This window comes from Nanorana parkeri, unplaced genomic scaffold (assembly GCF_000935625.1).
Source record: "Nanorana parkeri isolate BGI_ZX_2015 unplaced genomic scaffold, ASM93562v1 scaffold2216, whole genome shotgun sequence".
Lineage (NCBI taxonomy): Eukaryota > Metazoa > Chordata > Amphibia > Anura > Dicroglossidae > Nanorana > Nanorana parkeri.
Genome location: NW_017308484.1, coordinates 39,234 through 64,142, shown reverse-complemented (window position 1 = coordinate 64,142; position 24,909 = coordinate 39,234). Strand labels below are relative to the sequence as shown.

The 24,909-nt window shown below is 39.6% G+C and overlaps 1 protein-coding gene across 1 annotated transcript; it reads right to left on the bottom strand.

The window, feature by feature from the left end:
• Positions 1-324: 324 nt before the first annotated feature.
• LOC108801103 (extracellular calcium-sensing receptor-like) lies at positions 325-22,175 on the bottom strand. Its single transcript, XM_018573051.1, has 5 exons — positions 22,045-22,175; positions 20,086-20,377; positions 19,557-19,796; positions 4,928-5,051; positions 325-1,232 (listed from the first exon to the last, which is right to left on the bottom strand). Exons 1-5 carry the CDS (start codon positions 22,173-22,175, stop codon positions 325-327), a joined length of 1,695 nt encoding a protein of 564 aa, XP_018428553.1.
• Positions 22,176-24,909: the final 2,734 nt, after the last annotated feature.

Here is a 24,909-nt window from a genome sequence, read left to right as displayed (position 1 = left end):
GATCCACAGCCATCACATTTAGGTAAGTATGCATAAGAGGAGGGGGAGAGTGTGGTAGGTTAAGTCAAGCGAAGAGGACAAAAAGGATACGTTCATTTTGTTTTAAAGTACATTTATCTTTTAATTCATTTCTTAATAACCATTATCATTTATTTCAATTTCTAGTCTAATAAATAGTCAGATAAGTTCAGTTACCAAGAATACATGACTATAATCCTGTTATTTTATGAATAATATTATAAATAATAGGAAAAGAGAAAATAATCCTTTAAAAGCCATTACAAGCAAAAAAATCCAGCATACATGTATTAAGATCAGAATATTTCATATCATTCTTCCTGCCAGCATGGATTTTCTTGTGTTCAGCTCAGGTTTAAAAAGTAGAATATACAATTTTGGAAAAAATATACAGACTAATATTCCAGTACTGGAGGTCAGTATGGCAAATATCTCCACAGCTACTGTATACTTTCCTCTGGTGCTCAGATAGGCCGGGATCATGGCAATCCAGACACTGCAGAAGACCAGCATGCTGAAGGTGATGTACTTGGCCTCATTAAAACTGTCCGGTAATGCCCTCACCATGAAAGCCAGAACAAAGCTCACAGCTGCCAGAAGCCCCATATAACCCAACACAGAGTAGAACCCGATAACTGACCCTTCATTACACCGAATGATGATCTTCCCGGGAGAAGAGTGCATGTCATACTCTTGAAATGGTGGAGATATGGACAACCAGAAAACACCATTCATAACCTGAATTAATGAGCAGAACAACAGGACTGTATTGGGAAGTTTGACTCCTACCCATTTCCTACAGGAGCTTCCAGGTCTGGTGGCTTTAAAAGCAATAACAACCATGATGGTTTTGGCTAGGATAGAAGACAGAGAGACTGTGAAGACAATTCCAAAGAAGACTTGTTGTAGCATACAAGTTATATCCACCGGATGTCCAAGGAACAGGAACACAGAAAGGAAACTCAGCATGAGAGAGAAGAGCAGAATGAAGCTGAGGTTCCTGTTATTGGCTCTGACTATGGGAGTGCTCCGAAACCAAACAAATAATCCAAGTATACAGAGAGATGCAGTGGAAGATATGACTGAAGATGCAGAAAACAATGGAACCATAATGTCCTTCTCATATGACAAATATTCATAACATTTGGCAACACAAATATTTCTAGCCTCATTAGGCCATTGATCTGCAGGACACATCTGGCAGTTTTCACTATCTGTAGAAGAAACATATACTGAAAAATGTGCATAATGTACAATGAATGCTGACACCCAACCTTATTTTATTTATTTATTTATGTATTACAGGTATTTATATAGCACCAACAATTTATGCAGTGCGTTACATAGTTGTACATTCACATCAATCCCTGTGCTTAATGAGCATACAATCTAAGGTCTCTATCTTTAGGTCCCCACACACCTTACGATAATCGTACGATAATTGAAGGAAATCCCGCGATTGTACGGATATCGTAAGGTGTGTGGAAGCCGTGCGACCTTTACTACTGTAAGGTCGCACGACTTTAAACTTACGAACATGTTTCAAAACCCGCCGAGCATCGTACGATGTTCGGCGGGTCTGTAGCATTTTCGTAAGATAAAAGCCAGACGGGCCGGTGTGTGCAAGCGCACACTGCCCGTTCGGCATTGCGGTCATCTGAAGCCCGCCCCTCAGGGGGCGTGGCTTGCGATCATCGCAAGTACAATCTGCCTATGCAAGATAGGCAGATCGTACGTTTTTTGAAGTAACTTACAAGGTAAGGTGTGTGCCCAGCCTTAGATGCATACATATGAGGGCCAATTTATTTAGGAGCCAATTAACCTTCCAGTATGTCTTGGGAGTGTGGGAGGAAAACTGGAGCACCCGGAGGAAACCCACACAAGCACAGGGAGAACATGCAAACTGCTTGCAGATGGTGTCCTGACCAGTATGTGACCAGAGTGTATTGATGACCAGGCATGGTTTACCAGTGTTGGTATGTGTCAGTTAACTTGAAAATACCTCTATGACTCATCTCTCCAACAGACAGTGGGTATGGAAACTCAGAACACAAACATATGTGCATTCCTAGTTCTCAGCAGGAAGGTAAATTCAATTTCTCCCAGCAAGGCACACTTTGTATTCTTACTAATCAGGGTATTTTTACTAAAGTCAAACAGACTGTTCACTTTTCAAGGGAATTAACACTTTGCAGGGGAATTTTCTTTAAGCTAATTGAATGAGGTGAAGCTCTGCTGACTTATATCAACCAATCATGTGCAAGCAAAAATACTATTTTGTTTTAATTTTCCTTGCATGTGATTGGGTATTCTTTGCAAAGACAGTTTTCACCACATTCACTACATGAAGAGAGAATTTATTTGCAAAGTGAACCATCTTATTGTCTTTATTGAATTAACCAAAATAAATCATATTGTAGGGACAAAGGGGTTAAAGATTGATTGTATTGAGATAAACACAAAAACATCAAGTGTCTTTCTAAAGGTGCCCATACACTGCTCGATTCTCGTCCGAGAATCGCGGGAAATCCCGCGATCGTACGAGAATCGAGCAGTGTGAGCGAAGATGTGCGACCGTTTCTACTGTACGGTCGCACGCCTTTTGTCTAAGGAGCACGCTAGAAAACAAGCCGAAAATCGTACGATTTTCGGCTGGTTTGAACGGTGCTCGGGAGACAAATGCCGAATGGGCCGGTGTGCGCATGCGCACACTGCCCGTTCAGCATTCCGGTCATCGTAAGCCCGCCCCTCAGGGGGGCAGGCTTGCTATGATCGAGAGTACGATCTGCCTGTCCAAGATGGGCAGATCGTACGTTTTTTTAATCACTTTACAACCATCGCAAGACTAAGGTCTTGCGATGGTTGTACAGTGTATGGCCACCTTTAGTGTTACCTCTCCTACTAGGTGATTGACAGCAGCTACCTGCAGAAAAGCAATAATCTTCAAATCAGTCATTCAAGATTTATATAGATACGTAGTTGACAAGGTTAAAAAAAAGCACAGGTCCATCTAGTTCACCATGTGTGAGTGCCTAAGAATCCTGATAGGTGTATGTGTGTGTGTGTTTTATTTTTAACCAGGAAACAAAATGTTACAAATGCATAAATATATCATACAAAACCAGAAAAAGGAGAGCTAAAAGCTAGGACTATCCATTCTACACACTCACATAACAGATGCTGTTGTGAAGTAGATCAGGGAGATCAGATCACACAGACTACTTATAGAGTCACAGAGAAAGGACACTCCTCGGTTACCTCACCTACCAGAAATGAGAAGATCTGGCTTTTAGCTGGAGTATCATAAACATAACTTGTTTTAAATAATTTCTTAAATAATGTTTTTAAATCCATAACTTTACAAGATATTTTTTATCCTATTGACCTTTACAAAAGATTTAAAAATATATATTTTTAGACCTAATGACAAATACTTTATAAATAATATATAATAAAATAATTGTATTTATTTATTTACATGAATAAAATACTGAGATTCGACAAGAAGCTATAATAGTCTGGGGTCAATGTTATTGTGGTTGTGTTTCTTTTTAACTGTGGTTTAACTTTGGTTTTCTTTATCATATAGAATGTGTTTTAAAAATAAACTTTTAATATATTGTAAAGGATTTCCAAGAGCACTGTGAGTTTGCAAAAGAGGCCAAAAAGCAAATGCAAATTGCCTTGAGCAAAACCTTCAGCTAAGTCCTGTGATCATAGATGAACTGCTGCTGTGAGGACTGCATTAAACAACCTTCTATCAGCACAGCTTCAAATGATACAATGTGATACAATGTTTTACAGGCTAAAAGGGGGCTAGAGCCCTTCCCAATTACTGGATTGAAGACTACATACTATTAACCAGTTAAAATGTCGCTATCACACCTTTAAGCAAATAAAAAGACAAGTTCCCTGCAAGAGGTAGGATACTCACCTCTCCAGTGGCCAATGACTCCTAACTTTTCAAGCATTGCATCCTCCATTCAGTCTCTTTGAAGCTGAACACTTTTGGGGATGCCAGCAGCATGTGTCTCTCTCCACACACTATGGTTTCATCCTCCAAACCCCATGTTCTCTAGGACTCAACAGTAACACAGTGGATGGAAAAAGGTGTCAATGTGCAGTGGGGGGAAAGAAAGTGGGGAGATAGAAGCATCCAACACCCTGAAATTAATCAATGCCTTAGACTGATGGGTGCTGCAGTGCTGCAACAAAGGAGAGGTCTGAGTCATGGGCCACCAGAGATGTGAGTATACTTCCTCCTCTCTTGACAGAAACTAGCCTGTTTATTAATGTAACTGCTTCCTGCCATATGCAAATATGTGGCATCCTTATGCCATGCTGCCACATATATGTGTCACTGGGAAGTGTGCTCAGTCATGCTCCCACAGCACTGTGGCCATGATGTCACTGGCTGCGCCCAGTCACAGAGTAACAATTGGATGCTGGTATTAAAAATCTACAGATCTCATGATCAGTGTGACCGAATCAGTTGATCACATAATCAGGAAGCATATGCAACACCTCAGACTTTGTTTGCCCTTAAGTGGTTAAGGAGCTAGGAAATGCCTGGAATGTCCTACAGCCCTTTTGTGCTTAGTCCATGACCACATGTGTAGCTGCTGGGACTTGTTATTAGGGGTTTATTTATCAATTTTGATGACCACAAAACATTAATTATTTAAATTTTGCATATAGCTTCTTCATGATTTGTACCATAAACATTATTTTGGTATCAATATAACAGGCAAAACTGCACAATAAAATTAGGACTGTATGTCCATGGTAATACTTTGTTTTAAAGGTATCAATGGTCACACTGGACAAAAAAGAGAACTTCTTATTCATTGTAAATATTTTAAAAACTGAAATACATTCCCTTTAAGTTTTCCAGGAACATAAAGATTACCAGAATGGATTGATATTTCTCCCTCTGAACACGGAGCACAGTCATAACAACATATGTGATACCCTTCCCTTAGAGCTTTTCTAAACCCTGGAAGACATTCCTCAGAACATCGACCTCTTGGGACCTAAGATAACAATTTGTGCTTAGTCCATGACCACATGTGTAGCTGCTGGGACTTGTTATTAGGGGTTTATTTATCAATTTTGATGACCACAAAACATTAATTATTTAAATTTTGCATATAGCTTCTTCATGATTTGTACCATAAACATTATTTTGGTATCAATATAACAGGCAAAACTGCACAATAAAATTAGGACTGTATGTCCATGGTAATACTTTGTTTTAAAGGTATCAATGGTCACACTGGACAAAAAAGAGAACTTCTTATTCATTGTAAATATTTTAAAAACTGAAATACATTCCCTTTAAGTTTTCCAGGAACATAAATATTACCAGAATGGATTGATATTTCTCCCTCTGAACACGGAGCACAGTCATAACAACATATGTGATACCCTTCCCTTAGAGCTTTTCTAAACCCTGGAAGACATTCCTCAGAACATCGACCTCTTGGGACCTAAGATAACAAAGAATATAAATCATTAGAAATACATTTATTAAACTTATAAAACTAGAAAATTAAAAAGGACAACATGCCAATAAATTAATGTTATTCAATGTAGGCAAATTTTATTTTCAAAGGGAAAACCCTTGAGTACTTTGTATCCATATTGCCTAATTTTCTCACGTGTGTGTCTGGTTGAAATTGAAGCTTTGGGTCTAATTCTAAGCTGGACAGTTTCCTTTCTCAATTTCTTCAGGAGAACAACATGGAATGCATGGGCCCTGATTTGTTTACTTAAAATTATTTTTTTTAATTTGAAAGGCAACTTTTACTTAGCTAAGTGAATGTGGTGAAAATTAATTTGGGAAACGAATACCCAAAGTTAAAGGATTTCTAAATCCAAAAACAAAAATGTAATATTTTGCAGCTTACCAATCCTTAAATGTGGTGGCTGCATTAGTTTTTTTTCCTTTATTTGCAGCTGGTGATCCAGCCAGTAACACACTTTCTGTCTAAAGGTGCCCATACACTGCTCGATTCTCATACGAGAATCGCGGGAAATCCGGCGATCGTACGAGAATCAAGCAGTGTGAACGAAGACGTGCAACCGTTTCTACTGTACGGTCGCACGCCTTTTGTCTAAGGAGCACGCTAGAAAACCAGCCTGAAATCGTACGATTTTCAGCTGGTTTGAACGGTGCTTGGGAGACAAATGCCGAATGGGCCGGTGTGTGCACGCGCCCACTGCCCGTTCAGCATTGCGGTCATCGGAAGCCCGCCCCTCAGGGGGGCGGGCTTGCGATGATCGAGAGTACTATCTGCCTGTCCAAGATGGGCAGATCGTACGTTTTTTAAATCACTTTACAACAATCGCAAGACTGAGGTCTTGCGATGGTTGTACAGTGTATGGCCACCTTAAGGGTGGCTCCACTACAATGTCCATCATTGGACAGTAGCATTGTCAGCATGTGAGTAGGGTGATACTGTAGCAGATTTAGGTGGGCTTGACTAACAATTTAAATATGAACTACAGCTAACACATTTTAAGCAGTTGTACAGCAACAGTTTATTTATTTTCCTTTCGGTAAATGTTTTACATAAATGAATAAAAGTAAGAATGAATAAAAATAAAAGCTGACCATGGAAGTCACCCCTGTCACTGTTAAATGTTTTGTCCCTCTAACTTCCACCTTTACAAGACAGCGTGGTTAGTTAAAGGCAGTTGAAAAATTACAAACTTACTGGACAGATCACAGGTAACAGTAAAGGGGGAAAACTAATGCATCCACCAAATCTAAGTATTGGAGAGCTGTAATATATAAAAATTTAGATTTTGGGGTTAAGAATTAATTTTAAGTAAAAATTCCCTCTGCATTGAGAAAACTCACTTTAAAAATAAAAAATGCATTTAGCTCCCTGGAAGACATTCCTCAGAACATCGACCTCTTGGGACCTAAGATAACAAAGAATATAAATCATTAGAAATACATTTATTAAACTTATAAAACTAGAAAATTAAAAAGGACAACATGCCAATAAATTAATGTTATTCAATGTAGGCAAATTTTATTTTCAAAGGGAAAACCCTTGAGTACTTTGTATCCATATTGCCTAATTTTCTCACGTGTGTGTCTGGGTGAAATTGAAGCTTTGGGTCTAATTCTAAGCTGGACAGTTTCCTTTCTCAATTTCTTCAGGAGAACAACATGGAATGCATGGGCCCTGATTTGTTTACTTAAAATTATTTTTTTTAATTTGAAAGGCAACTTTTACTTAGCTAAGTGAATGTGGTGAAAATTAATTTGGGAAACGAATACCAAAGTTAAAGGATATCTAAATCCAAAAACAATAATGTAATATTTTGCAGCTTACCAATCCTTAAATGTGGTGGCTGCATTAGTTTTTTTTCCTTTATTTGCAGCTGGTGATCCAGCCAGTAACACACTTTCTGTCTAAAGGTGCCCATACACTGCTCGATTCTCATACGAGAATCGCGGGAAATCCGGCGATCGTACGAGAATCAAGCAGTGTGAACGAAGACGTGCAACCGTTTCTACTGTACGGTCGCACGCCTTTTGTCTAAGGAGCACGCTAGAAAACCAGCCTGAAATCGTACGATTTTCAGCTGGTTTGAACGGTGCTTGGGAGACAAATGCCGAATGGGCCGGTGTGTGCACGCGCCCACTGCCCGTTCAGCATTGCGGTCATCGGAAGCCCGCCCCTCAGGGGGGCGGGCTTGCGATGATCGAGAGTACTATCTGCCTGTCCAAGATGGGCAGATCGTACGTTTTTTAAATCACTTTACAACAATCGCAAGACTGAGGTCTTGCGATGGTTGTACAGTGTATGGCCACCTTAAGGGTGGCTCCACTACAATGTCCATCATTGGACAGTAGCATTGTCAGCATGTGAGTAGGGTGATACTGTAGCAGATTTAGGTGGGCTTGACTAACAATTTAAATATGAACTACAGCTAACACATTTTAAGCAGTTGTACAGCAACAGTTTATTTATTTTCCTTTCGGTAAATGTTTTACATAAATGAATAAAAGTAAGAATGAATAAAAATAAAAGCTGACCATGGAAGTCACCCCTGTCACTGTTAAATGTTTTGTCTCTCTAACTTCCACCTTTACAAGACAGCGTGGTTAGTTAAAGGCAGTTGAAAAATTACAAACTTACTGGACAGATCACAGGTAACAGTAAAGGGGGAAAACTAATGCATCCACCAAATCTAAGTATTGGAGAGCTGTAATATATAAAAATTTAGATTTTGGGGTTAAGAATTAATTTTAAGTAAAAATTCACTCTGCATTGAGGAAACTCACTTTAAAAATAAAAAAATGCATTTAGCTTAATGAATGAGGTAAAGTGCTGCTGCCTTCAATCATCCAAAAATGTGCAAACAAAAATCCATTTTTTTTCCCTTGCACATCATCGGGTGTTATTTTTCTTAAAGACGGGAGAAGAGCAAGTGTGTAATTATATTGCATGATGATTAAGTTTATGTGGCCTTTGGTTTTAGGGTTAGGGTTACTTGGGGCTAATCGCTTTTTTATTGTTCAGCGCACTTAAAATGGCACTTTTGGGTATTAGGAATATTCATTTTTAGACAGGGATCCTTTAGTAAGATGTGCCAGTGTTGTTTTATTTGTGTCTGTTTTGTATCTCATGATGGAGCTGCAACTCCCATTAGGGGGCTTACGAACTCTCTTATGTCTTATACATACTAGCTTTTGTCTGTCTGAATTGAGTGCATTTTCTGAATCTTTTATAAGTCAGTCAGTAAATGACATCAGCACAAGCATTTCGCCCCTTTGTTTACCTCAGCTGCAAAGCAAGGAATGCCCAGCCTTGGATTATTGGATAGTAGTGCCCATGACATTTCCTTGTTCAGAGGAGCTTAGGTTCTGACCAGTTTCAGTCCAAACCTGAAGTGATCTCTACTGATGAACAATTTCTTATAATTGATGGAAGAACAAATCATCAGAAGCAGCAAGAAGCTATGGCACATGCATTTTTACATATTGGATGATGGGTGGAGAGTATGGTATTCCCTTCAGTGGCATTTTGTGGTGCCCTTTTGATATGGATGATGTTTTAATAGAATGGAGTGAGACCAATTTGGAACTTGCTAAATTTGTGAACATTTTAATAATAAATCAAAGAATATTTCCTTACACATAGTTATGGGATCCAATTTTTTAAATGTGTAAATTATAAAAGAAGGTAATACGCCAACAGCAGGTTATTCCCTACTCCACGTGGAGGAGACATTGTCAAGTCCTGTGGCAGTCCATTTTGCTACATGTCACAATAAGTTCCCTCGAAAATGTAAAGGTGAAAGGTAATCACCCTTTGAATATGAGTACATTGAGGAGCAATATTGAATCGATTTTATTTTTTTTAAATAGTTATTTAGGATTCATGAATGCTTTACCCTTCACCCAAATACATCATAAGTTAAAACTGAGGGTCTTTTTTTATGGTAGCAAAATTAAGGTACTGCTCTCTGGTAATTGATGGTGGCTCTCAGACCTCTTAAGCATTTGAGGCTGTGTTCCTATATGGATATTATTCTGTAACATTCTGTAACAAATATAAACATGGGTAAAAGGTGGCACATTTTGTTTCTGTGCCTCTGTGCATCCATTACCTTTCTTTTTATCCTCTCCCCCTGTATTTACACTTGATATAATCAATAATCTCAATGGATGGTCTGAGTAAGTCGCCATTCACACATAAGCATTTTATAGCTGAAAGGGCTAAGCACTAAAATGCTCAACCTAAAAATGTAATGCTTATCAATGGCTGCTGTTCACACCAAAACATTTTGTCACCTGTATCAAAACTGTCAATGGTAAAAGCACATAAGCTGCATTTCTGCAGATTTCTGCACTTTTGGCCCCACAGACTGTAATGGCAATGCCTGTAAATGCACAACACAAGCCTTATTGTGCATTTTTTGAGTGTTTTGTTGCTCAAGAGCCAGCCATCCTCTGCAAAGAACATTGGGAAAATAATGGACAAGCTGAAAAATGCACGGCAAAACATTTGAAAAATGCAGCTCAACACACATAAATGCTCTAAAACCATTAAAAAAAGCCTGAAACACTGCCACTCAGGTGTGAACAGGGCCTTACATGGCAGTGATCAATACTGGCTACTACATAGAGCTTGTTGCCCTAAATAGGAGTCATTTGTTTGTCCTGTGTTATACAGAGTATAAGGGAGGGATATGGACATGCACAGTAGAACCAGCCACATCAGGTGCTCCTCACCATGTGCTTTTGGCTGTAAGATTTTCGGTCTGCTGCTGGACACTTTTTTAATGTTTGGAAAGTGATCACCACATTGTGGGCATTACCAGCACCAAAGGATATTAAGATGAAACTGTTACCTGATGGACTAATGAATGATATGGACATGCAATACTGGACTCTGGACTTAGTGACACAGTGGACTCTGGACTTAGTAATGCACTGGACTCTGGACTTAGTACCACACTGGACTCTGGACTTAGTATCACACTGGACTCTGGACTTAGTAATGCTCTGGACCCTGGGCTTAGCAAAGCACTGGACTCCGGACTTAGTAATGCACTGGACTCTGGACTTAGTAATGCACTGTACTCAGTACTTTGTAACACACTGGACTCAGGACTTAGTAACAACTGGACTCTGGACTTAGTAATGTACTGGACTAAGGACTTACTAATGTAATGCTCTGGACCCTGGGCTTAGCAAAGCACTGGACTCCGGACTTAGTAATGCACTGGACTCTGGACTTAGTAATGCACTGTACTCAGTACTTTGTAACACACTGGACTCAGGACTTAGTAACAACTGGACTCTGGACTTAGTAATGTACTGGACTAAGGACTTACTAACACACTGGACTCTGGACTTAGTAATGCTCTGGACCCTGGGCTAAGCAATGCACTGGACTAGGGACCCACCTGAGACCCCACAGAGCCCACCTTTGACCCTGCAGAGCCCACCTGAGATCCCACGCAGCCCACCTGAAGGTCACCCTGCAAAGCACACCATAGATCCTGCACAGCTTATTTGAGACTCTATGGTGGACTCTTTAGAGTCTCAGGTGTGCTGGTCGGGGTCCCTGAACATGCAGATCCTTACCGGCAACTGTTTGGGCCTAGCCTTCCTCACCGCTGGACCAGCTCCTGTCCCACAGCTGTATAGGTGTTGCTGGGGCCTGACCCCTCCCACTGTCGGACTGGTGTTGCTGGGGCCAGGCCTCTCCCGCTGCAGGATCGGCACTGCTGGGCACTGGTCTCCTCCTCCTCCACCTGCTCCGCTGTCAGTGGGCTGTACTGACATTGGTTTTGGCTGTACCCCCTAATGGCCTGTCGCATTGTAATGCACGATAGATTTGTTGCACAATAGCATGCAATAATTGCACAGTACCATTTAAAAAATGCACTGTAGCAGTGTGAATAGGGCCAATAGTGGGAGAATTGTTTTGGCTGCCACTGCTGACCTCCTTCTGAAAGTGCTAGTTGTTTTTTTGTCTTCTACCTCAACACTTTCTTGGCAACCAACCCAGTAAAGGATTGTGAGTTGTAAAGTCAGAGGAATATCAGAAGGTCAATGACTCGGGAAGCATTAGGTCAGTCTAATGACAAATACTTTATAAATAATATATAATAAAATAATTGTATTTATTTATTTACATGAATAAAATACTGAGATTCGACAAGAAGCTATAATAGTCTGGGGTCAATGTTATTGTGGTTGTGTTTCTTTTTAACTGTGGTTTAACTTTGGTTTTCTTTATCATATAGAATGTGTTTTAAAAATAAACTTTTAATATATTGTAAAGGATTTCCAAGAGCACTGTGAGTTTGCAAAAGAGGCCAAAAAGCAAATGCAAATTGCCTTGAGCAAAACCTTCAGCTAAGTCCTGTGATCATAGATGAACTGCTGCTGTGAGGACTGCATTAAACAACCTTCTATCAGCACAGCTTCAAATGATACAATGTGATACAATGTTTTACAGGCTAAAAGGGGGCTAGAGCCCTTCCCAATTACTGGATTGAAGACTACATACTATTAACCAGTTAAAATGTCGCTATCACACCTTTAAGCAAATAAAAAGACAAGTTCCCTGCAAGAGGTAGGATACTCACCTCTCCAGTGGCCAATGACTCCTAACTTTTCAAGCATTGCATCCTCCATTCAGTCTCTTTGAAGCTGAACACTTTTGGGAATGCCAGCAGCATGTGTCTCTCTCCACACACTATGGTTTCATCCTCCAAACCCCATGTTCTCTAGGACTCAACAGTAACACAGTGGATGGAAAAAGGTGTCAATGTGCAGTGGGGGGAAAGAAAGTGGGGAGATAGAAGCATCCAACACCCTGAAATTAATCAATGCCTTAGACTGATGGGTGCTGCAGTGCTGCAACAAAGGGGAGGTCTGAGTCATGGGCCACCAGAGATGTGAGTATACTTCCTCTTCTCTTGACAGAAACTAGCCTGTTTATTAATTTAACTGCTTCCTGCCATATGCAAATATGTAGCATTCTTATGCCATGCTGCCACATATATGTGTCACTGGGAAGTGTGCTCAGTCATGCTCCCACAGCACTGTGGCCATGATGTCACTGGCTGCGCCCAGTCACAGAGTAACAATTGGATGCTGGTATTAAAAATCTACAGATCTCATGATCAGTGTGACCGAATCAATTGATCACATAATCAGGAAGCATATGCAACACCTCAGACTTTGTTTGCCCTTAAGTGGTTAAGGAGCTAGGAAATGCCTGGAATGTCCTACAGCCCTTTTGTGCTTAGTCCATGACCACATGTGTAGCTGCTGGGACTTGTTATTAGGGGTTTATTTATCAATTTTGATGACCACAAAACATTAATTATTTAAATTTTGCATATAGCTTCTTCATGATTTGTACCATAAACATTATTTTGGTATCAATATAACAGGCAAAACTGCACAATAAAATTAGGACTGTATGTCCATGGTAATACTTTGTTTTAAAGGTATCAATGGTCACACTGGACAAAAAAGAGAACTTCTTATTCATTGTAAATATTTTAAAAACTGAAATACATTCCCTTTAAGTTTTCCAGGAACATAAAGATTACCAGAATGGATTGATATTTCTCCCTCTGAACACGGAGCACAGTCATAACAACATATGTGATACCCTTCCCTTAGAGCTTTTCTAAACCCTGGAAGACATTCCTCAGAACATCGACCTCTTGGGACCTAAGATAACAAAGAATATAAATCATTAGAAATACATTTATTAAACTTATAAAACTAGAAAATTAAAAAGGACAACATGCCAATAAATTAATGTTATTCAATGTAGGCAAATTTTATTTTCAAAGGGAAAACCCTTGAGTACTTTGTATCCATATTGCCTAATTTTCTCACGTGTGTGTCTGGGTGAAATTGAAGCTTTGGGTCTAATTCTAAGCTGGACAGTTTCCTTTCTCAATTTCTTCAGGAGAACAACATGGAATGCATGGGCCCTGATTTGTTTACTTAAAATTATTTTTTTTAATTTGAAAGGCAACTTTTACTTAGCTAAGTGAATGTGGTGAAAATTAATTTGGGAAACGAATACCAAAGTTAAAGGATATCTAAATCCAAAAACAATAATGTAATATTTTGCAGCTTACCAATCCTTAAATGTGGTGGCTGCATTAGTTTTTTTTCCTTTATTTGCAGCTGGTGATCCAGCCAGTAACACACTTTCTGTCTAAAGGTGCCCATACACTGCTCGATTCTCATACGAGAATCGCGGGAAATCCGGCGATCGTACGAGAATCAAGCAGTGTGAACGAAGACGTGCAACCGTTTCTACTGTACGGTCGCACGCCTTTTGTCTAAGGAGCACGCTAGAAAACCAGCCTGAAATCGTACGATTTTCAGCTGGTTTGAACGGTGCTTGGGAGACAAATGCCGAATGGGCCGGTGTGTGCACGCGCCCACTGCCCGTTCAGCATTGCGGTCATCGGAAGCCCGCCCCTCAGGGGGGCGGGCTTGCGATGATCGAGAGTACTATCTGCCTGTCCAAGATGGGCAGATCGTACGTTTTTTAAATCACTTTACAACAATCGCAAGACTGAGGTCTTGCGATGGTTGTACAGTGTATGGCCACCTTAAGGGTGGCTCCACTACAATGTCCATCATTGGACAGTAGCATTGTCAGCATGTGAGTAGGGTGATACTGTAGCAGATTTAGGTGGGCTTGACTAACAATTTAAATATGAACTACAGCTAACACATTTTAAGCAGTTGTACAGCAACAGTTTATTTATTTTCCTTTCGGTAAATGTTTTACATAAATGAATAAAAGTAAGAATGAATAAAAATAAAAGCTGACCATGGAAGTCACCCCTGTCACTGTTAAATGTTTTGTCCCTCTAACTTCCACCTTTACAAGACAGCGTGGTTAGTTAAAGGCAGTTGAAAAATTACAAACTTACTGGACAGATCACAGGTAACAGTAAAGGGGGAAAACTAATGCATCCACCAAATCTAAGTATTGGAGAGCTGTAATATATAAAAATTTAGATTTTGGGGTTAAGAATTAATTTTAAGTAAAAATTCCCTCTGCATTGAGAAAACTCACTTTAAAAATAAAAAATGCATTTAGCTTAATGAATGAGGTAAAGTGCTGCTGCCTTCAATCATCCAAAAATGTGCAAACAAAAATCCATTTTTTTTCCCTTGCACATCATCGGGTGTTATTTTTCTTAAAGACGGGAGAAGAGGAAGTGTTTAATTATATTGCATGATGATTAAGTTTATGTGGCCTTTGGTTTTAGGGTTAGGGTTACTTGGGGCTAATCGCTTTTTTATTGTTCAGCGCACTTAAAATGGCACTTTTGGGTAGTAGGAATATTCATTTTTAGACAGGGATCCTTTAGTAAGATGTGCCAGTGTTGTTTTATTTGTGTCTGTTTTGTATCTCATGATGGAGCTGCAACTCCCATTAGGGGGCTTACGAACTCTCTTATGTCTTATACATACTAGCTTTTGTCTGTCTGAATTGAGTGCATTTTCTGAATCTTTTATAAGTCAGTCAGTAAATGACATCAGCACAAGCATTTCGCCCCTTTGTTTACCTCAGCTGCAAAGCAAGGAATGCCCAGCCTTGGATTATTGGATAGTAGTGCCCATGACATTTCCTTGTTCAGAGGAGCTTAGGTTCTGACCAGTTTCAGTCCAAACCTGAAGTGATCTCTACTGATGAACAATTTCTTATAATTGATGGAAGAACAAATCATCAGAAGCAGCAAGTAGCTATGGCACATGCATTTTTACATATTGGATGATGGGTGGAGAGTATGGTATTCCCTTCAGTGGCATTTTGTGGTGCCCTTTTGATATGGATGATGTTTTAATAGAATGGAGTGAGACCAATTTGGAACTTGCTAAATTTGTGAACATTTTAATAATAAATCAAAGAATATTTCCTTACACATAGTTATGGGATCCAATTTTTTAAATGTGTAAATTATAAAAGAAGGTAATACGCCAACAGCAGGTTATTCCCTACTCCACGTGGAGGAGACATTGTCAAGTCCTGTGGCAGTCCATTTTGCTACATGTCACAATAAGTTCCCTCGAAAATGTAAAGGTGAAAGGTAATCACCCTTTGAATATGAGTACATTGAGGAGCAATATTGAATCGATTTTATTTTTTTTAAATAGTTATTTAGGATTCATGAATGCTTTACCCTTCACCCAAATACATCATAAGTTAAAACTGAGGGTCTTTTTTTATGGTAGCAAAATTAAGGTACTGCTCTCTGGTAATTGATGGTGGCTCTCAGACCTCTTAAGCATTTGAGGCTGTGTTCCTATATGGATATTATTCTGTAACATTCTGTAACAAATATAAACATGGGTAAAAGGTGGCACATTTTGTTTCTGTGCCTCTGTGCATCCATTACCTTTCTTTTTATCCTCTCCCCCTGTATTTACACTTGATATAATCAATAATCTCAATGGATGGTCTGAGTAAGTCGCCATTCACACATAAGCATTTTATAGCTGAAAGGGCTAAGCACTAAAATGCTCAACCTAAAAATGTAATGCTTATCAATGGCTGCTGTTCACACCAAAACATTTTGTCACCTGTATCAAAACTGTCAATGGTAAAAGCACATAAGCTGCATTTCTGCAGATTTCTGCACTTTTGGCCCCACAGACTGTAATGGCAATGCCTGTAAATGCACAACACAAGCCTTATTGTGCATTTTTTGAGTGTTTTGTTGCTCAAGAGCCAGCCATCCTCTGCAAAGAACATTGGGAAAATAATGGACAAGCTGAAAAATGCACGGCAAAACATTTGAAAAATGCAGCTCAACACACATAAATGCTCTAAAACCATTAAAAAAAGCCTGAAACACTGCCACTCAGGTGTGAACAGGGCCTTACATGGCAGTGATCAATACTGGCTACTACATAGAGCTTGTTGCCCTAAATAGGAGTCATTTGTTTGTCCTGTGTTATACAGAGTATAAGGGAGGGATGTGGACATGCACAGTAGAACCAGCCACATCAGGTGCTCCTCACCATGTGCTTTTGGCTGTAAGATTTTCGGTCTGCTGCTGGACACTTTTTTAATGTTTGGAAAGTGATCACCACATTGTGGGCATTACCAGCACCAAAGGATATTAAGATGAAACTGTTACCTGATGGACTAATGAATGATATGGACATGCAATACTGGACTCTGGACTTAGTGACACAGTGGACTCTGGACTTAGTAATGCACTGGACTCTGGACTTAGTACCACACTGGACTCTGGACTTAGTATCACACTGGACTCTGGACTTAGTATCACACTGGACTCTGGACTTAGTAATGCTCTGGACCCTGGGCTTAGCAAAGCACTGGACTCCGGACTTAGTAATGCACTGGACTCTGGACTTAGTAATGCACTGTACTCAGTACTTTGTAACACACTGGACTCAGGACTTAGTAACAACTGGACTCTGGACTTAGTAATGTACTGGACTAAGGACTTACTAACACACTGGACTCTGGACTTAGTAATGCTCTGGACCCTGGGCTAAGCAATGCACTGGACTAGGGACCCACCTGAGACCCCACAGAGCCCACCTTTGACCCTGCAGAGCCCACCTGAGATCCCACGCAGCCCACCTGAAGGTCACCCTGCAAAGCACACCATAGATCCTGCACAGCTTATTTGAGACTCTATGGTGGACTCTTTAGAGTCTCAGGTGTGCTGGTCGGGGTCCCTGAACATGCAGATCCTTACCGGCAACTGTTTGGGCCTAGCCTTCCTCACCGCTGGACCAGCTCCTGTCCCACAGCTGTATAGGTGTTGCTGGGGCCTGACCCCTCCCACTGTCGGACTGGTGTTGCTGGGGCCAGGCCTCTCCCGCTGCAGGATCGGCACTGCTGGGCACTGGTCTCCTCCTCCTCCACCTGCTCCGCTGTCAGTGGGCTGTACTGACATTGGTTTTGGCTGTACCCCCTAATGGCCTGTCGCATTGTAATGCACGATAATATATATATATAATATATCCCTAAACTTTCACACTGTTGGGATTTTTGTGGTCTCTCCTATTTTCATCTGAACTGATATCTGTGTGGTCAGCTTGGTAATTAGAGATAATGAAAAACATATATAAAGTCATTCTATTAGAATATTAGGCCAAGAACGGAAGAGTGGGGGGTGATTGGATCTTCCACCTTGCTCAGTGCAGAGATCCTTGGCAGAGATGAACAGCGGGAATAGTTTTGAATCTGGATCCCCAGGAGAACTTATACATCCTATGTACTTGCACTTTTGAGGTCTTTGTTTAGTGCATCGCGTGGCAATGTTGGATGTGGGTATATTTATCTCTCACTTGAATAGTAATTAATGTCTTAGTTGAAGAGGTTTTTTTTTTATCTGTTTACATATTTGAAAATTTTTGTAATTTTAATAATTTTTGGTTTTTATTTTAAATATTATTTCTTGATATATTTTACTTTTTAATTTTTATTTATTTTATAATGTTTTTCTTTTTATCAATTTCCTTTATTTCTTTTTTTTTTTCACTTTGCCTCTCCTATAACAGCTGAGATGGAAATGCTGTGAATACAGTTCTCCTGTCTTACTGTTTACACAGAGCAGAGCGGGGAATGGACGTATGCTCTGCTTCCCGCACTCCTTTCTGAGCTACCTTGACATGGTGCTGTGGTCCCAGGACCCAGAAACCACAGTGGGGAGATGGACAGTGGAGACAGGGGCAGCCATGGAGGGGGGGCAGTGGGGGAGGACTGATGAGCAGGCTAATAACAAGTGATTTTGCATCACCAAGATCACTTGTGCAAAACAAGCTGCAGCTTCCCTCACTCTACATTTACCCTTGGTTGCCCGCAGCACGGCTAAATGTAGAAAAAACTACCCATCTGATGCCTGGAACTGCATGTCCCGGGTGTAGGGCAATGGAAATTCCACACCCCTGCTGCCCCTCTACACCCTGCCACCCTTAGGCAGGCCTCAGTGGCCTTGTGAGAAATCTAGCCCTGGATGTGATTCATAGCAATCATCAGTCTAGCAATTTAGTCAGTGACCTGCAAATCTAAGAAACCAATCACTAAATTCCATTCATAGTACATCATATATATCACAGTGCTCAAACTCAAAGGAACTATCATTCACACATATGTATAATGTGCAAATAAGGGTTTATATATTACATTATGTCATTTTTACAACAGTGTTTTATTTGTTGAGTGGTAAAGGATAATAGTCTCATGTATCAGAGGTAAAATTAATGACATTTAATATACATATTGTTTTATTTTAAGAAGGTGAAGCTGTACATTATGGTCTTTTATGTAATAGTGTAAAAATAAAAGGAGAGGTGCCACATGAAATGGATTGCAACAAAAGTGAGTTCATGAGGGTTGGGAGTCTCCTTTGCACAGGCACTTGCACTATGATCTGAATGGTCTAAGGGACAATTTACCGTTATTTAAGTTGAATACACTCACCTTGTGCACAACGCTAGATAACCTCACCTCACTTTCCCTTTCTTTTATTTGTAAAGAGAGATATATGTCATGCAAAGCTTGAGCCAATATGTTGACTGCAAGAAACACTCTATAAGGAGTTTTATCATCAGGAAAATATAAATGATTTGCAATACTCTCAAAAGTGCAGTTATGAAGGGGATAGAGAAGCGTCACTGGAATCAGAAAGTTCTTCATTGGATGTCTTGAAAAGCAGCGGTATTCAGTTATGAGAATATCATCCTGCATTGGGTCATTTGGGCGGCTTGAGGGGCTGACGCTTTTAAAATATTCCTCCATTCTCACTATTGAGAGATCAGGACTTGAAAACACCAAGCTGCAGTTACTGATAAAAAAAAAATCGGTGTCCATTGACCAAGAATTAGGAAGTATAAATGTTTTATCCATATGATAAGGAACACTACCCCACAAAAACTTGTAATAAGTTCTGCTAATTGAGCCACAAATAATAAGAACTTCAGTGGTTGATGTCTGGAGATCTAGAGGGATTGTATGATGATTCTTCACAGACACCATGATCTTAAATGCAATACAAATTCCATGATTAGTTAACTGTTTGCTGAGTTGTTGGATCTCCCTCTCTCCATATTCATCATCAGATGTAATGATCCCAACCCAGTTCCACTTCAACCTTTTTAGTAACTTCACTATGGCCACATATTGCATCTCATTATCTGGAACTGTCCGGAAAAGGTTTGGAAACATCTTTCTGTCACTTAGTAAAGTATCTCTAGCTCCATAACTAATCTAGAAAGAAAGAACAAATGGTTGTTACATTAAAGTGAATTTCAAACTTTTTACTAGTTTTGGATTGTGTGGGGAAATGTATTTAAGGATTTGTCTGGTGTTGTCTGAGAGAACCAGTAGTTTATGGACACATTGTTTTCTGAAATGTTAACAAAAATGTTCTAAACATTAACGGTAAAGAGATGTAAGCTTTGATTTGACAATCTCAAAACATTCCCTGCTCTCAACATACAGTATATAAACATAGACAGATAATGAGCAATATGTCTTCAATGTCTGAATATCTTACCTGTGTATAACCATAGAGATTCAAAAGCTGTGCCATTTGGAGAGTTGTATCTGATTGGAGGTCTCCGATGAAACCAGCCACTGTACCCCGCACCATACAGGAATAATTTGGAACTGTCTTGGAATGTCCAGACAAGATCTGCAGAACATCTTTTGTGGCTTTATTCACATGTCCACAAGAATCATACACATGATATCCCAGAGTCACATTGGACAGAATATCTGGACTGCTGTTTATCTCATCAATAGCAAAGATAAAAGCCAGGAGATGTCTGTATTCTCTCTGGTGAACACTATAAATAGAAACACAGAGTGGGATTTGCCATGCCAGATCTAAATGCCAGAGTTTATAAAACAATTTATTATGATTCCACTTTTTCTGCATCAATATCTGGTTCATTGAACATATATACAGGATTCAAAAAGCATTATATGTGTTCTAAAGAGAGCATAGAAAGAGATGCATGTCATTAGGCGTCTTCTGTCTGATTGAAACCACAGATTGAGGTGTATAGAAGAGATAGGACTGAGATATAAATTTCAGCTTTAGCTATTAAAATCAACAGGCTTCATTCAAAAGGGGTAAGGAGAAATGGGAAAATATGTGAAAAGGATTCAAGAGATTCAACCCTTTGGCTGTAAATACAATTTGACTGTGTAATATTTAATATTTCCTTGACAAAAAAGGGAATTATTTTTGCAAAAACACTTACCAAAAACATTGTGGGGTCTGATAACATTTTTCTGTAAACAGACCAGTGTGTTAGAGCTGCAAAAACATCAATAAAATGGCTTTAGGAATAAAATTCAAGTTCATTTACCAATATACATCGATCAGCTGTAACATTCTGACCACTGAGAGGTGAAGTGAATAACATTGATTATCTGGTTACACTGGCACCTGGAAGTGGGGAGATATATTATAATGGCACCTGGAAGTGGGGGATATATTATAATGACACCTGGAAGTGGGGGGATATATTACAATGGCACCTGGAAGTGGGGGGATATATTACAATGACACCTGGAAGTGGGGGATATATTACAATGGCACCTGGAAGTGGGGGGATATATTACAATGACACCTGGAAGGGGGGGGTATATTACAATGACACCTGGAAGTGGGGGGATATATTAGTCAGCAATTGTGTCCCTGAAGTTGAAAGTAGAAAGAATTGACAAACATAAGGGTTTGAGTGACTTTGACAAGAACCAAATTATTATGGCTAAACAACTGGGCCAAAGCAACTCCAGAACTCTCTTGTGGGATGTTCCCGGTCTGCAGTGGTCAGGACCAAGGAAAGAAAACTGGTGACCCAGCGATAGGGTCATGTGTGGCCACAAGCTCATTGATGCACATGGGGAGCAGAGGCCGTCTCTTGTTGTTCTGATAGAAAGGTGTCTGAAGGAGAGGATAAGCCACTGGCACTTCAAATTCCTAAATCAATGCATCTTTATGTGATACATAATCATAGCACAGGGTCCCTTCATCAGGCAAAACATACTTTAAGTGGAGCACAATGTACAAAAACGACATCACATTAAAGTGTAAGTAAGGCCAATCTTTTTTATGCAATTGGAATGTACTCAAATCCCTGTCAAGTTTTCACTTATATTTGGGACTCCTCTAGAGAGATTTCTTATCACTTACAACATGATGACAATGATTTCAGTAGGTCCCAAGAACAGAAATGTTGCAGCTTACCTGTCATTAGATGGCTGAATAGGGGGGCAGGCTGCATTCCGTTTTATCAATTTTCAAAAAAAGGAACATTGATACGTTTTTGCTTTTGGGTTTAGATAAACGTTAACCTTTGTCCACTTATACCAAATTAAAAAAATCCCAATGTAAACAGATAGTGTCAGTACTGTAAATTCTCTCTAATGACACAATAAGCCTTCTATGTGGTCACAACCTTATAGATCTTATGTAAAGTACAGTACTTGATATTCAACTTACGCTGAACATATGACATTGTAATATAAGCTTCCGACATATCTCCACATTGTCACTGCAGAATGAACAGCAAATATTCCTCCTATGATGACGTCTCCTTCTTGGGAATATTTGAACTCAAATGTATAATTCATGATTGAGAGATCACATCTGTGGAGAGAATTCTGAGTGTCACATTTGGAGTGTGCCACACACAAAGCCAACAGCAACAAGTGCTTCAGCATAGTGAAAGGAATGTGCCAATATCTCTGATAGTTGTGAATGAATTGCTATCTCTTCTTCCAGACACCTCATACCTGACACATGCAGAGGGTTCTGACTCCGGTAAAGGATGTGACAGAGAACACAATATGCTCTTATTTATCACTGATAGACCGGATATTAATGTCAGAGAATGTTACTTTTAGAGAAGAAATATGTAAAATAAAACAAATAGAATCTACGAGGACTTCATACCATGAAAAACTGCAACTACCTTTATATAATTCCAGCACTATTATTATATAAACTTAAAAGCTTTTCTCTATCAGTACATTACTAATATTATTGCTGTATACGGCACCCACATATTCAGCAGCACTGTAGACAATGAGGACTTACAGAGGCCATATCTATATCATTTTAATGGATACAAATATATGCTGACCTCAGACATGACATACCAAAGCTGTGTTGTAGTTCACTTACAATATTAAAAGGTGCGGGGGAACTTAGTATCCCTGTTAGAAAATGGGGTTGATTCCAATAAATAATAATATGAATATTAATAAATAATATCCGTATTATTAATCAATGCCACATCTTCCTGTTTGAAAGGAGATGGACAGCTAAGAAACACACATCATGGACTGGAGTTTTGAATATAACTTATTTTAGGCAGAATTATATATGCACAGAATGATTATAGATAAGGAAATATTACACAACATTTGACAGTCCTTGCCGCCCTTTAATCATATAACCAATACACACAGCAAATATCAAATGACAAAGCTCCTACACCATGGAAGACATACTGTATATCTAACAAACAAAAGTCAATGCGTCCAACAAATATAATAATAATAATAAAAAACTGGATACAATATAACTAGCCAACCAGACATGATATATTTCCAGTCCTAGCGGGTGTGAAATGTTTGGACTCTCTCTGGTTTCCCCAAGATAGACCTCCTACGGTTCCCCCCTCTCTGTCCCTGGCCTCTCATTCTCTATCCTAGCTAGTCTCATTCACATACATAAGGAATCTATGATTGGTCCAAAGTGCACAATCATTTCTTTCTCAAAAAAGTGATGGAACTTCCGTGTTATGTCATGAGTCCACACCCACTCTGACATTCCAAAATGCTGAGTATGATAACATCACAATTTAACCCTTTGTACAGTTATTTTGCCATGTTAGCTCATCAAAACTACCTGAGCTCTGGGAGACAGCACTGTGATTGTGACAGTGACTTATCATACTGTAATGCTCTGGACTACAAATCCCAGAGACATAAAGCTTATCTCAAGGATGAGCCCAGCTGTAAAGCTTGGCAAAACTTTAATTTCTATTTGTTGTCTGTTCGCTACACCATTGTGAAAAAACTGTTTGGTTTGTTTAGGTGGCACCTTCCATTGTATGAACCCAGCTTTCTATCAACAAACAAGCAAAACCTCCGTCTCTATTGCAAATCTATGTGTGTCTGAAAAAGTCCACTAAGATATATCGCAACACACATACCATCACACTGCCCTTGGAGACAAAAAGAAGATCTTAATTATAAAGTAGGACAGTTGGCTTTAGTATACTAATAAAGTCAGCAATTAGTGATACTTATATTATACTGATCCTAAGAAAGATACAGGAGATGGCCTTCAACTTACAATACAATCCACACCCTGTGTGTTCTGGATGTCAGAACATCCTCCAGCCAGGAAATGAGGCGCACTCTATGTGACTTGCTGCAGCTTCCAATGCACATTGTGAGAATATCCCAGTGCGCAGTGATATCAGAGAAAGCAATTTCAGTCCAGGAGAGGAGGCGGTACAACTGCACATGACTAAAGGGGAGGCCGGAGATTATATTAAATGACTATATTACAGCTAGTGTGAAGTTTCTTGGAGCCTGATGAAGCACACATATTCTAACAGGAGACCATTTGCATATTTTACACATCACTTCTTCTTTAGTCATCTGTATTGTACATGACTAGAAGATGATCAGCTTCATCCATTTATTGTCCATAAAACAGGACGATCAGCCTGAGGAATTCATCCCAGCTCCAGAGATTTCACGTATGGAAACTTCCCAGTCCTTAGATGTGGTGGCTGCATACGTTTTCTTTTTCAGTCTTATTTACTGTTGTTTTCTGGTCAATGGACCAGTAACAGAATCCCTGTGTTAGGGTGGTGACACTCACTCCACCACTGTATCTATAGAGGAGCAGTGTAGTCACCCTTGGACAGCAGCATTGCCCCCCTGTGGAGAGGGAAGTGCTAGACGAACTTTACATAAGTGACTAACAATTAAAGATGAACTCCAGATAACATTTTTTAAGCAGTTATAATTTTGTCTTCATGTTGGGATAAAAGTTTTAATAAAATGAATAAAAGCCGACCAATGTAACTCCATTTCTCCATTTCCTATAACAGGCCAAGCTGTCCAGAATAACTGTCAGTTAGAGGGTTGGAACAAACCATTTATCACTGACGGGGGCAGTGATAAATGGTTTGTTCCAACCCTCTAACTGACAGTTATTCTGGACAGCTTGGCCTGCTATAGGAAATGGAGAAAAAACAGACTCATTGGCTGGATCAGCAGGACATAAAACTATTGTACGGGGGGACATAGAACAAGAGACACATATATGTTACTGGTACTGACT